This window comes from Geotrypetes seraphini, chromosome 8, assembly GCF_902459505.1.
Source record: "Geotrypetes seraphini chromosome 8, aGeoSer1.1, whole genome shotgun sequence".
Taxonomy (NCBI): Eukaryota; Metazoa; Chordata; class Amphibia; order Gymnophiona; family Dermophiidae; genus Geotrypetes; species Geotrypetes seraphini.
This window is the reverse complement of record NC_047091.1, coordinates 82,722,815-82,737,806: the sequence shown is the minus strand read 5'-3', so window position 1 is coordinate 82,737,806 and position 14,992 is coordinate 82,722,815. Positions and strand designations below refer to the sequence as shown.

Genomic DNA, 14,992 nt, shown 5'->3' with positions numbered 1-14,992 from the left:
TTTCTGTCTGTCTCTCTGTGTCTCTCCCTTCATCAGAGACGCTGCAGAGCAAATCAGGGCAGTAGAAGGAACCGAAGCAGCGTGTGTAGAGTGCTGCACACGCTGCTGGAATCGGCAGGTTTGAAGTCGGGACCATGAAGAACGTAGCGGCTGGAGTGTTTTGTCGGCGCTTCCCTTCCCACCCCGCGAGGTGTCACCGCGGCTCCTCTCGAACCCCGCCAGCGTCGGAAGCCTTCTCCGACGCTGGTGTGGCTGGTGAAGGAGCCGAATATTGTGGAGAGTAGGGAGTCCAGCGCTAGCGGCCAGTTCTGTCGGCGAGTGTAGGTAGGTGCTGGGAAGAAGTAAGGCTGGGGACTCGGGCATGAGCACTCCTGCGGCCACAGACCTATGGATCATGGAAGCACGAGTTAAGAGTGCGCATGTGCGGCTAGGGTTTTATTATATAGGATTATCTGAGTTTGAGTGCTCGCTTGTTTTGCTTTTGTAAAAAGGTTAAACAACTATTTCCTATTTAACCATTCCACCTCACTCATGATTTTTATAAACCTCTATCATATCTTCTCTGTCATCGTTTCTCCAAGATGAAAAGCCCTAACCTATTCCACTTCTCTTCATGATGGAGGTGTTCTATCCCTTTTTTTGGTCGTTCTTCCCTGAACCTTTTCTAGCTGCAGTATATCCTTTTTTGAGATGGGGGCGATCAGAACTAAGCAAGGTGCTCAAAGTGCAGACACATCAGAGACTTGTAGATCAGCATAACAAGATTTTTTGCTTTGTTTTCCATTTCTTTTTGAATAATCCCCGACATTCTATTTGCTTTTTTTTTTTTTTTATCGGCCACGGCATGTTAAAACTTCAATGTACTGTCCACAACGACGTCAAGGCTTTTACCTGGGTGGTAACTCCTAATTCAGAACCTGGCATTTTCTACCTATAGTTGGGATTGTTTTCTCCTATATGCACCACTTGGCATATTTCCACTTTAAATCTCTTCTGCCATTTGGATGCCCAGTCTCACAGGATCCTTCTGCAAAACCTCACAATCATCTGCCATTTTAACAACTTTGAATAATTTGTGTCAGTCACAAATTTGATTGCTGCACTTGTCCCTCCTATCTCAAGATCATTTGCGAATTTGTTAAATAGCCCTTGGGGCACTCCACTACTGACCTGTGTCCTATGGATAATTGACTATTTAGTCCTATTTGTTTCCTGTCTTTTAGTAAGTCTCCAGTCAATAAAAAAGCATGGACTCCTAGTCTATGACTTTTTTTGTTTTCGAAGCAGGTTTCATGAAGGACTTGGTGAAATTCTTTCTGAAAATCCAAATACCCTGAGCTAGGGTTACCATATGGCTCCACAAAAAGGAGGATGGATTAAGACATCCGGGTTTTACTTCCATTGATGGAAGTAAAACCCAGTTGTCCCTATCTGTCCTGCTTACTTCCATTGCTTTCAGTGGAAGTAAAACTCGGATGTCTCAATCCGTCCTCCTTTTTCTGGAGCCATATGGTAACCTTACCCTGAGCTAAGGTTACCAGATTTTCCGTTTGGAAAATCTGGACCCCCCCTAGACCCGCCCCCAGGCACGCCAAGTTCCACCCATCCCCTCCCCATCATAGTGATAGGTCCAATTGAAGGAGACAAATATTCAGAAAAGAAGAAGAACAAACCACACCGGCAGTAAGCAGATAAAATTTTTACCCATTCCTGTAGTTTTATTGCGGTTAGCCGCGGTAACGGGTCACTGTATCATTCTCTAGTCCTCTCCTCTTGGAGGATTTCTCTGCATGGCTAGCCATGTTGCTTGCCACTCCTGTTCCCAGATTCCCATCATGGAGTTACCTGGTCAGCTTCTCTGCAGCAGCAGGTTAAAAAACCAGGCAAAAACACCATATGTAACAGACCATCTAGAAAGGCAGGTTGACCTGTATTTTTAGGAGGGTCAAGACACAGAAACCAAACCACAGTGGCATAGGAACAAAAATGCTTTTTATTTTTGTACAGTTTGCCTCACACTTAATTCATACAAGACGTTTAGCTTACCTCAGCCAAATGCTGTGTCTAGCTCAGACCTCTTCTTGCTCCTTGGACCTCTCTCTGAGTCAAGCCTGGGCGGAAATACTTCTCTCTGAGATCCGCCCCTCTGACTCAGCACTAGAGAATGACACGGAGAAAAAATTTGTCCCTGTCTCCGCGAGCTTAGTCCCCGTCTCTGTCCCGTCCCCGCAAACCATCTGATCCCATCCGCACAAGCCTCAAATAGTTTTATACTGAACTTATTTTATTAAAGTATAAACAATATTCTGTACAATTGTCATTTTATAAATCAAAGTTTTGTTTATATTTATCAACACAACTAATATACTACGTTATCCTAAAGCAAAAAAAAAAGGAAAAAAGTAGAATTTTTTTCTAACTTTGTTGCCTGGTTTCTGCTTTCCTAATTTTCTCGTCATTCTATTCCTTCCATCCACTGTCTGCCTTCTCTATGCATCTTTCATATGGAATCTGCGCTATTTCTATGCTTCTACCAGAAACTGTGCCTCTCCTTTCCATTTCTCCCGCCACCACCACCCCATTGGTCTGGTACCCATCTTCTTCCCTCTGCTTCCCCCATAGTCTCACATCTCTGTCTTCTTCCCTTCCATCTTTCCTTCCCTCCCCCAGTTGAGTTTTAGCATCTCTCTCCTCCTTTCCTCCCCTCACATCTGATATCTGTCTCCCCAATCCAGCAAGTGCCCTTTTTTCTTTATTCCCTCCTTCCATCCAGTATGTGCTCCTCTTTCATTCTCCTCCCCACTTCCCTTCAGCGTCTCCCCTCCCCCTCTCTCTCCCCTTCCCTTCAGCACCCTTCGAGCGGTCCAGCAGCCCCTGACCTCCCGATTGCCATGGTCCGGGCATCTCCCTCCCTCCCTTCCCCTCACCTTCGTGGGCGATTTTCATTTTCTGTCTCTGAGCGGCCCAAGCCTTTTCTTAAGTCGCGTGCGGTTGCACTGAAACTTCTCCTCTGATGCAACTTCCTGTTTTTGGTTGCGTCAGAGGAGAAGTTTCAGACAGCCATGCATGACTTGTATAAAGGCTCGTGCTGCTTGGAGACAGAAAAATGAAAATTTGCCAGTGAAGGTGAGGGGAAGGGAGGGAGATGACTGGACCACGGCGATGGGGAGGAAGGAGATAGGGGGCTGCTGGACCGCGCAATCGTGAGGGATGATAAATGAGGCATCGCATGCAAAATACTTAACTGTTGAGACAAAGCCATTAACCACTCCACAGGACGGTGAATGGTCTTGTCCCCGTAACCGCGGCAACCAGTTTTTTTCTTCCCCGTTTTGGCAGGTTAGCTGCAGGTAACAGTCACCATGTCATTCTCTACTCAGCACTGAGCCAAGCAGTACAGGACATTCTAGGACCTGTAGTCCTTCTCAAATACATGGTGCCCTCTGCTGTCCAGTGACTTAATAGCAGTCCCAGAGAGGGAAAATCCCTCACTTTGTCACAGTGGTTTGGGATTTCCTTGGGTATAAAAGGGATATGCAATTGCTCTGGGCTGTGAATAGTTGTGTAAAGTTGCCCTGGAGTAGAAAAGGGGATTGGAATTACCCTAGGTTATACAAGGAATCTTCATAAAGTTTCTGCACTTTTAATTTTTATAAACACTATTTATTAAATATCTCAAAAGCAAATTACATTTCTACCTTCAAGGTCAACTGGCTTGCATGACTGACTAGTCACATAACACTAGAATCAAAAACACAATTGGCAACAAACTTTTTTCTCCTAGAGCGAAATAGGCCAAAAGGGTGTAGGACCCAGATAAGTATAAGTAATTATATCTGGAATAATATTACTAACAGGACATCAGTATGGGCCGCATTTACTAATTAGAACAAAGTTTTGGCCCCAGGCAGGATCTTATAGGTGACTAGCACCAGACATGTGGTCTAAATAAGACCAGCCCCTTACATCATTGTGTCCAATATTTAAAATTTACTAATACAAAAGTCCATTAACCCCTGGCCTAAAAACGGACCAGGTGAAGAAAAGAATGCAAAACGTTTTAATCACCCAGTAAAAATTAATCAAAAAATCATCAAATGTTAATCACAAAATAATCAACACTTCATCATAAATTTCATGCCACGTCTACATGAAAAGACAATAAAGTGCATCCAAGGACACCAGTTTTTTATACTATTTCGAAGATTCATAAGTCGCTTCAGTCCCCTCCGGTTAGACCCATTGTTTCCCTTAACAATATAGTTCTTGAACCATTATCCCAATTTTTGGATCATTTTCTTCATCCTCATGTAGGGATGGCAAAATCTTATATTAAAGATGCTACTGATTTTCTTTGTAAGGTTCAGGGTCTTGATTTCTCTACAACAGATATACGATTGGTCACTCTGGATGTAGTGACCCTTTACACTAGGGGGAAGCTCTTAAAATAGTAGAAAAAACTTTGAATCAGCGTGAAACCCCCAATAGGGTATCTACGCCCTTTTTTATTAATTTGGCGGTCCTAGTCCTTACTAAGAATTATTTCAGATTTAACAATTCTTTTTACCAACAGTGCCAGAGAGTAGCCATGGGTACGACTGTAGCCCCCAGCATTGTCAACCTCTTCATGTCTCAATTTGAGGAGGACTTGTTGTATTCCAATACTCATTTTCAACACATTCAGTGCTGGATGCGATTTATAGATGATATTTTTTTCATTTGGACATACACTGAGGAACAGCTTTTAATTTTTGTCAACTGATTGAATTCTTTAACTACTTATTTACATTTTACAATGACAAGCCACAGAACTTGCTTAAAGGTAAATTAGACACAATATTGGATGAGGGAAATCTGAGGGATCCCTGTCAACATGGATTCACTAGGGGCAGGTCATGCCAATCCAATCTTATCAGCTTCTTTAACTGGGTGACAGGAAAGCTAGACTCGGGAGAGTCTCTAGACATAGTATACTTGGATTTCAGTAAAGCTTTTGACAGTGTTCCGCACCGCAGATTATTAAACAAGATGAAATCGATGGGGTTGGGTAAGAAACTAACTGCATGGGTCACTGATTGGCTGAGTGGAAGATTTCAGAGAGTGGTGGTCAACGGCACCCTCTCTGAGACATCGGAGGTGACTAGCGGAGTGCCGCAGGGATCAGTCCTGGGACCATCCCTTTTCAACATATTCATAGGGGACTTGACCCGGGGGCTTCAGGGTAAAGTAACACTGTTTGCTGACGACGCCAAACTGTGTAATATAGTAAGTGAAAGCAATCTCATAGATAGTATGATGCAAGATCTGATCAAGTTAGAAAACTGGTCCTCGACATGGCAGCTGGGCTTCAACGCTAAGAAGTGTAAGGTCATGCATCTTGGCAGTAGAAATCCATGCAGAACATACACCTTGAATGGAGAAGCACTAGCTAGGACTTCAGAAGAACGGGACTTGGGAGTTATCATCAGTGCAGACATGAAGGCTGCCAAACAAGTGGAGAAGGCCTCATCCAAGGCAAGGCAAATGATGGGATGTATCAAGAGAAGCTTCGTCAGCTGCAAACCTGAAGTCATCATGCCACTTTACAGATCATTGGTGAGACCTCATCTGGAATACTGTGTGCAATTCTGGAGGCCGCATTACCGTAAAGATGTGCTTCGAGCCGAGTCGGTCCAGCGGATGGCCACTAGAATGGTCTCCGGACTCAAGGGTCTCTCATACGAAGAAAGACTGGGCAAGTTGAAGCTCTATACTCTAGAGGAGCGCAGGGAAAGGGGTGACATGATTGAGACATTTAAATACGTTACAGGTCGTGTCGAGATGGAAAACGACATATTCTTTCCCATGGGACCCTCGGTCACAAGGGGGCACCCGCTTAAACTCAGAGGAGGGAAATTTAGTGGTGACGCCAGGAAGTACTTCTTCACGGAAAGGGTGGTGGATCATTGGAACAAACTTCCGATGCAGGTGGTCAAGGCCGCCAGCGTGCTCGACTTTAAGAATAGATGGGATATCCACGTGGGATCCCTACGAGGGTCGAGCTAAGGAACTAAGTCATCAGCACTCAGACTTAATGGGGTGGGTCAGTGGAGTGGGCAGACTTGATGGGCTGTGGCCCTTTTCTGCCGTCACCTTTCTATGTTTCTATGTTTCTAACTTCCATCATTTTTTTGGATACAACTGTAACTATAGAGGGAGGCAAAATACATACTAAAATGCATCATAAACCCACCGAAAGAAACAATTTATTGTCATATTCCAGTTGTCATCCGAGATGTCTCAAAGCGGCCATACCCATAGGCCAATATTTACGAGCTAGAAGAATATGTACTAATGTCTCGGATTTTAAGAGGGAGGCGAAGATCTTACAGAACAAATTTTTGGCCAGAGGGTATCTTCCAGCTGTAATACATAAAGCCTATTTGAGGGCAAGGCATGCTAATCGGGACCTGTTACTGGCAGGCAGTCAAAAGGAAATTTCCTCCAACCTAATATGTATTTTATCTCATTCTACCCAATCTTCTGAGGTGGCTGCAAGTATAAGATCCCATTGGCAAGTTTTTAAAGATCATCCCTGTATTGCATTCACATGGGGCAAGAACTTATCTGAATTTTTAGCATCCTCAGAGTTTCAACACAAAACTTACCATCAGTCCAGTAATGGATACCATTCTCCATGTGGATCCTGTTCTTGGTGTGACACTTCTCATTCTGGAGATCAGTGGGTTCATCCTTCTGTGGGGAAGACATATCCTTTGAGATCACAAACTTCCTGTGAATCGACTTTTGTGGTTTATGTAATTTCCTGCCCAGTGGGTTAATATATGTAGGATGCACTTCACGTTCCATCAAAACAAGACTAATTGAACATCGGAGTTGTCTGAAAATGGGCAAATAGCACCCATGGTGGACCATAATTTGGCATCTTTGTGAAGCTTGCATTTGATTCTGCTAAGCTCCGATGAATCATGTCTACAGAACTGATGACTGCTTGTTGTTTCAGCTTTTTATCACTTTAATCTCCGCTCCTGATGAAGACACTGAAACGGGGCTCTGTTGAATGGTGATACAAACTTCAATGCAATCTAGCTAAGTACCTCCTGATAATGGACATTGTTTCAATGTTTTTTTTCCATGATTTTCTAACAATTGCACCTGCACTTTATTGTCTTTTCATTTAGACATGGCATGAAATTTTTGATGAAGTGTTGATTATTTTGTGATTAACATTTGATGATTTTTTAATGGATTTTTACTGGGTGATTAAAACGTTTTGCATTCTTTTCTTCACCTGGTCCATTTTTAGGCCAGGGGTTAATGGACTTTTGTATTAGTAAATTTTAAATATTGGACACAATGATGTACGGGGCAGGTCTTATTTAGACCACGTGTCTGGTGCTAGTCACCTATGAGATACTGCCCAGGGCCAAAACTTTGTTCTAATTAGTAAACATGGCTCGTACTGATGTCCTGTTAGTAATATTATTTCAGATATAATTACTTACACTTATCTGGGTCCTACACCCTTTTGGCCTATTTCGTACTAGGAGAAAAAAGTTTGTTGCCAATTGTGTTTTTTTTTTCTAGTACTTATCGTATTGGCAATTGTCTTGGGTTCCCTTTTGAAGCCTAGTTTCTGACTAGTCACATGACATTCTAAGACATGCCCTCTTACCACTTCTCCCATCCCAACCATTTCCTGCAAAAATAAGAAAGTGTGGAAACTTTTTTGAAGAACTTTCGTAAAAGGAGTTTGAGAACTTTCCTTGGTTGGGAAAAGGGGAGTGTTGTTTGGGGAACTGCTTTGGGGGTATATAGAATAGCCCTGAGGTAACCCGGCTAGAAGCTGGGAGTACTGTATTAAGTTTGGGACAAGAGTAATAGAAGAAGAAGATGTGTTTAAAGGAACCTGGCATAAGTGAATGAAAGTTATTATACCTAGAATAAATCCCAATAAATAAATATTGTATATGCAAACCTTCTGAAGGCTTGGTTACTCACTAGGCAGCTGCCTAGACCAGAAGGGATGGCTGATACCTAAGCAGTTAAGTCTCAGCCATAGAAGAAAGGGATTCCCTCAAGATCAGCCCTCCCTACTACAGAAAGGAAGACTTCATTCTGGCAGTACTTGGCTCCAGTAGAAGGACCAGGACAAGCCCACTAAGGTGTCTCTAGTGGTGACAGTATGCAAATCCTAATTAACATCAATAATTGGTTTTTAGCACCTAACTTGTTAGGCAAAGAAAAAGGATGGGACTTGATATACATCTCAGAAGCATGCCAAAATTTGGACACCATATATAAAATCCAGAGGAAGTACTTCCGTGTTAATTAGAGAATGACACGGTGACAAAATTCATCACCATTTCCATCCTCGTGGATAACCGCAGGAAACCATCTCCATGTCATTCTTTAAGGAGAGAGGGAAGAATCAGAGTATGAATGGGCACAACCATTGACCCTCAAGCCTTGCATTGAAGAATGCTGGTATAGGACAGAGGTTGAGATAGACACTATAGAATGACATAGGATTGTTTCCCCGCGGTTTTCTGCGGGGACGAGAATAGTGATGAATTTTGTCACCATGTCACTCTCTAGTGTTAATCAGGATCAGGTAATGTGCATGTCTGAATGTTAATGCACAATATACAATAAAAAATAGTGGGAATGTCCCTTCTTGGTTCTGTGTTAGTTTTAGGCTTGCCACATGTTACAATTACAAGGGTCCTATAGTTTACAAAAAGACAAACAGACTAAGGGCTTATTTTACAAAGCTGGAGTTGGGCTTCCTCCAAAGCAAATGCACTGAAGCCCATTCAATTCCTATGGGCTTTGGTGCATTTGCTGCAGTGAAATCACTATCACAGTTTTGTAAAAAGAACCCTAAATAAGTCACAACAATTGTAATAGACACATCAAAAGTCCCTGTAATCTAACTTTCATGTTTGAGCCATTTCAGAACTTTGGGGGTAAGGACCATCCGGTCCTGACAATTTGTTACTCTTTAGTTTGCATCTTCTAAATGTACAATGTAAGTTTGTATAATTCTTTTTATTTTCTTCAGTCCAAGAAGGAATAAAATGCTCTCCCAATAAAATGATGATCATTGCTGATTTACTAGCAAACAAAGCAGACAGATTCCTATGAGCCTGTGTGAGTCATTATTTTTACAACATCAGGTGTAGCACACACCACTATAACTGTGGTTATTCCTTACTGCGTTTGGCACTAGAGGGACCCCATTACACCACAGCAACATCTACTGGCTATTTTGTTCTGACTGCTAGAGTGATTCCACAGGGATAACATTTTAACCCTTTCAGGACCAAGGGACATATTTGTCCCATAACTTTAAAATCCTATAAATTTTGATTGGGATAGTCTACAGTTCTAAATTTGATATGTACGGATTCCATATGATACTGCCTTTATGTAAACAAACTGGTTCCGACATTCATTCATTAGCGTCGTTGCCAGATTGACGAGAAGATTCACTTGCCACACTGTCCATAAGCCAGAAGTGTGATTTTTTTTAAAAAAAATAATGATATTTCACAAAAAAAATCATTTTTTGGCATCTGCAAGCCCTTTTTACCATAAAAATGTCGTCAAAACCACAAAAATTGGCCTACGATCCTTATGGTCCTGAAAGGGATATGAGGTGCACAGACCAGTTAGCTATCCATATCACTAAAGGCAGCCTGTTGCATAAATACACCACAATGAATTCTGTAATTTTGAGCTTCCTATTACACTTTTAATGAGTGTAGAAAAGAGATTATTATTAGCCTCCCTTCTTTCATTCATTTCCAAACAGAAAATTTTAAAAACGGGATTAGGAATGCATATTTTTTTTTCAAATTCTTTATTCGTTTTCAATCTTACATCAAGTGCACAATTATTATTATTATTATTATTAAAGTTTTGATTTGAACGCTATATCAAATTATTCAATACAATTAAACACATTCAATACAATTAAACACATCACTTGACAATCTTTCAGATTTATCTTACAATACATAAAATTACCACCCTCTCCTCCCATCATTCCTCTATTATTTCCCCAATAAGAAAAATGTAAAATATACCTCCCCCTCCCCTCAATCATTAGACGGTGTATATTACAATAGAAAATGGTGTATACTCATTACAATAAGAAGTTAATGGTTTCCAAAGGAATGCATATTTAAGAACTTTACTGTCAATACTATTTCTGGGAGAAGCTAGGTTCTTAATAGGTTGTGATACTGTTTCTAAGGCCTATCTGTATGTTGTAATCGCTGATTGTACAGCTATTCTTCACTGTGAACCGCCTAGAAGTCGCAAGATTATGGCAGTATAGAAAAATAAAGTTATTATTATTATTATTATGTACGACTAATTCAAACATACTTTATTAGCTTCCAAGTCCACAGAGATCCCTTCTTTGGATGCAACTCAGAAAGAATTTACATATGACCTCACTCTCTAGTTAAGCACAGATCTATTATGCTTATTAGTTTAGAAACATATCCATGTGGGAACGGTAGTCACAAAATCACCATTTACATGTGGATATTCATATCATGTAGAAATTTAAAGGGGATGTGATTTGGAAAGGACTAAAATCTGTATGTGTATTTCCCATTTTGCAAAGGGAATAATGTATATGGGGAAAAATTCCCACATTAGGATTTACACCTACTCAAAGGTTCTTATAGGTTTTAAAATATGCTCATTTTGGGGAGGCTTTACTTAAGGGATTAAGGGAGCCATTATCCTTAATCCTTTGTAGTTCATGTCAACCTCCAAAATGAAACCAAGCTAAAATTGCAAACTCACAATTTAATTGGTTGCACTTATATGTGTAGGTTAGTGAAAGTTACTGTGCATGTGGAAGTGGTGCCATTTACTTATGTGAAATCAGCACTTCCGTGTGGAAGCTGCTGGGTTTGTGCCATCCATTTTTTCAATGTGTATCTTTGCAAAATGGAAAACACAAGCAAAAAATCCAATGGAACTGCAGTAAAAAAATGTCGAACAACAAACAAAAAAGAATATTGCAGCAATAATATGCAAGATGCCAAGTTCTTGATAAGTAGCAAAACTTTAATCGCAATCCTTAAAAACATTAAACAGTTTGTATCCTGGTATGGTCCAATTGTGTAGAAAACTGGGACCCAACATGGTCTGTGTTTCGAAAACACACACCTTCCTCAGGGGTCCTAAAATGGAGTATAACCCGCTTACAAGAGAACCATAAGGATGACAACTGGAAATAATACAGTCGAGAGGACAGAAAAACAAAGCTTTCTACTCTGCACTGCGGAGCAGCACACCAGTTTTGTTTTTCTGTCTACTTGATTGTGCTATTTCCATATCAGGATACAAACTGTTTAATGTTTTTAAGGATTGCAATTAAAGTTTTGCTACTTATCAAGAACTTGGCATCTTGTACATTATTGCTGCAGTATCCCTTTTTGTTTGTTCTTTGCACATGTGCCAACATACGTGTGCAATCTGGCAGCTATTTTAGAAATGCTCTCCATTGGCAGATCTTTGTAAAATGCCACCAGAATTGAGCAGATTTCAACATAGGAGGGGGGGGGGATGTCTCAGTTCCAATCTCTATGTTCTATATGAAATGTAGCTCCATATATAGTGGGGAAAACCATACAACCTTTCAGTCTCTCTTTGTTCCTGTTTCTGATTCTCTTAAAGCTCCCAACCTGATGAGTGCACCCAAGGAATACCCAGGCAGGCAGAAAATACCCTAGTGATGGAAGAACAGCATTCTGCCACCTTATCTGGACTTGAAAGCCCTGCCCAAGCTCTGCATCATTCCTCATGCCTTGGGGCCTCTCCTAGTGCAATCTCCTCTCTCCAGGACTCTGGTTCTGCAGACCTCATACACTTGTCTGCTTCCTGCAGAGATTGGCAGATACTCAAGGCAAATGTCATCATGAGCCCCAAAAGATTTTATAATCCTGTGGAAGAATCAGGAGCTCTGAACTGGTGTCATCAGGAGACAGAACTTCAGAGCAAGCCAAATTGTGAGATTTTAGCCTCCACTGGTGGGCAGAGTGAAAGCACTTTAAGCTCCTACTTTCCTTCGTTACAGAAAGAGAGTGACCAGATTGTGCAGCGAGACCCGTCCACCCCATATAAACTGGACTCTTTTTCAGAAGCGTTTCCTAGCAGGCAGTTTGTATTGCAAACACCAGTAAGCTCTGAGGGGCCAAGGATTATTCAACCCCAGAGCTGTATGATAAGACAGAGGCTGCCTCAGCGGCAGTGCACTTTGCCACCCATAGTGACATCTCAACAGCATTTCACATACAGTGCAGTGCCCACCACAGAGCTGCAGCAGACCCCGCAGTATGACTACTCCTTGACTTGCTGCCTAGAGCAACAGCAACCAGTGACTGAGGAAAATGTATCTTTTAAAGCACTGAACCTAACAAATCCATCCCCAAACAGCCCACCTGTGCAGTATTTCATGGAGAGGCAAGAGCCGCTTGGCAAGCTCTCACATCCCAAGCGACAGGACTCCCAGTTCCAATCACATTACTGCAATGAATTGACGCCTATGCAGGAGCAGCAGGAGACTCAATATCAGCCAGTGCATTACAACAATGTACTGACATCTATAGAGGAGCCCCATTACCATCCAGGGAATTCCTGTAATGTAGTAACACCTAAGCAGGAGCTGCAGGAATATGCACAAAACAACATTTGCACCATACAAAGACAGGGTCTGCACATGCTCAATAATTTGTCACAATGCCTGTACCATCACACAGATACAACACACTACAGCCCCCTGCTACAGGGACACAACCTGCGAGTCCCAGTAGGGAAGAATATATACAGGAGGTTGGGTAAGTGCTAACACATGTAAACAATAGTTTAGAGAATGAGATTACTGACTAAATGATGGTCCTCCAGGTTTGGATTAATGTGAGATATTTTAGGATGAGATTGTGTGAGGCTTTAGAGTGTACTGTTTGATAATTTATATTTGGATTATTGTATAAAAGATGGTCTGGGAATGAAGAACAAAGGGTGCTGGATAACAAATACCAATTAGTAGCACTGGTCACTTTATTTCAGCTTGCACCTACATTAGGGGCATACATTGACATTCAGAATTCATGGGTGCTAAAAATAGGAGAGGTCTCAGTGAAAACATTCAATTGTACAGTGACTATCACTCCTTTGGTAAGTAGCAAAGTAGATCAGATAGGAAGGATTATGCTTGTTCTGGTTTAAACAGCAGTTTAGCTGATTAGCAGTTCAAATTGGGATTAGTACAGTCCTTCACATCTGATCTACTCTACTACTTGCCAAAGGAGTGATATTCATTATACAGTTGGCTGTTTTGTGACTATACTGTTGTTATCAACTCCCTTCATGCTATACTCTTCTACTTTATTACTGATGGTCTGGTGTCAGATGAGTTTACATTTTAGAATAGTATTGCATTAATGATAAAAATCTTGCAGGATTGCAGGATAGAGTAGAGAACAGGTGGAGCATATGGTCTTTATTGGAGGATATTTATTATGTTTAGCAAGTGATGCTTTAAGAGATCATTATAATATTTTAATGCAATTGTGTATGCCTTGAAATCTATCTCCTCTTCTTGTATAAATTCTCCTCACACTGGGTGGTGTTCGATACTGTGTCTAGTGCAGTGACCAAGCAGGTAATGGCCCAGGAGGTGATACTGCTTGTTTTGGCCTTTCAGATGCCCAGCAGCTCCTTTCTTCTGCTGAGATACAATGCTATCCCTCAGCATGCACAGGACCACAATCAATCAAGGCTGAGACTCAAGATCCAAGTGCAGATCTCCTGGACTTCAGCAAAGCACAAGAAAGAACCTCAGCCATTGTAAACAGCTCTCAGAAATCTGTCTGGCTCCAGGTGTGTCTCCCCTAATATCACCTACCATCTCATTCTCTTGGACAGTGGTTTACAAATCTGGTTGGAGGCACCCCAGCCAATCAGGTTTTCAGGACATGAGAAATCATGAGAGATATTTGCATGCACTGCCTCCACTACATACAAATCTCTCTCATGAATATTCATTGTGATATCTTGAAAACCTGACTGGATGGAGTGCCTCAGGATTAGGTTTGGGAACCAATGTCTCTAGGGCAGCGTTTCTCAACTCGGTCTTGGAGTACCCCCTTGATAGTCAGATTTTCAGGATATCCATAATGAATATGCATAAACTTGATTTGCATACCCTTCCTCCATTATATGCAAATTTCTTTCATGCATATTCATTGTGGATATTCTGAAAACCTGGCTGGCAAGAAGGTACTCCAGGACTGAATTGAGAAACACTGTTCTAGGGTTTAAGAACTTTTCCACTTACCCCAACATGCAAGAGCAGCAATAGTTAAGGCTGCACTCTCGTTTAAGTGGGTCTCCAGAGCAGCCTTGAAAAAATGCAGCCACCTCGAGTGGTAAGTTTGAGGCAAAACAAGTTCTTTAGGTCATATGGGGATTCTATCCATTAAGATTTTTTTAAGAAAAAAAAAATCAATGAATCATATTCACTTCACTGAAACTAAAAAAAATTATTAATTACTGCTATCCTTACATTACTCAGCCTAGCACAATACTGGCGCAGGGCCCCCTTTCCTATTTCCCTGGTTGCGAGGTGCCCTGCAGCTTCCCACCAGGGCCCTAAGGCACCCCACAACCCTTTTCTGAAACTTCCTAGGACTTACGTCTCCCTGACTACGCACTTCCGGCGAGCGGCTTCCTATTCGTGGCCGAGTTCCTGCTTGGACTACATCTCCCAGATGGTGATGCGGCGACTTGTGTATGCGCGTTGACCTGCAAATGGCGGCGGTCGCTGCAGGGCCAGAGTGGGGCTTTGTAGCAGGAGCGATCGGGGCTTGTTTGCAAGCAAAGGTGTCTGTTAACATTTTGCGTTAGGAGGAGGTGGGTGTTCTTAAGCTGAGGAGGAAGTGTTGGGCAACAATGTCTTCAGGAA

At 41.8% G+C, this 14,992-nt stretch overlaps 2 protein-coding genes across 3 annotated transcripts in view; both read left to right on the top strand.

Moving 5' to 3' along the window:
• Positions 1-13,974, top strand: part of LOC117365468 — a 36,925-nt gene extending 22,951 nt beyond the window's left edge. The window contains exons 4-5 of the mRNA XM_033955944.1: positions 11,704-12,863; positions 13,733-13,974. Coding sequence (XP_033811835.1) covers positions 11,704-12,863; positions 13,733-13,923 — 1,351 coding nt within the window. The 3' untranslated portion in view covers positions 13,924-13,974. The remainder of the gene's footprint in view (positions 1-11,703; positions 12,864-13,732) is intronic.
• Positions 13,975-14,754: 780 nt separating this feature from the next.
• Positions 14,755-14,992, top strand: part of LOC117365052 (zinc finger protein 541-like) — a 54,933-nt gene continuing 54,695 nt past the window's right edge. The window contains exon 1 of one of the 2 annotated variants that reach the window (XM_033954942.1): positions 14,755-14,940. Coding sequence is in view for 1 of the 2 variants with exons in the window: in XM_033954941.1 (XP_033810832.1) it covers positions 14,821-14,910 (90 nt within the window). In the remaining variant the exon portion in view is untranslated. The remainder of the gene's footprint in view (positions 14,941-14,992) is intronic. The other variant, XM_033954941.1, reaches the window with a different exon arrangement.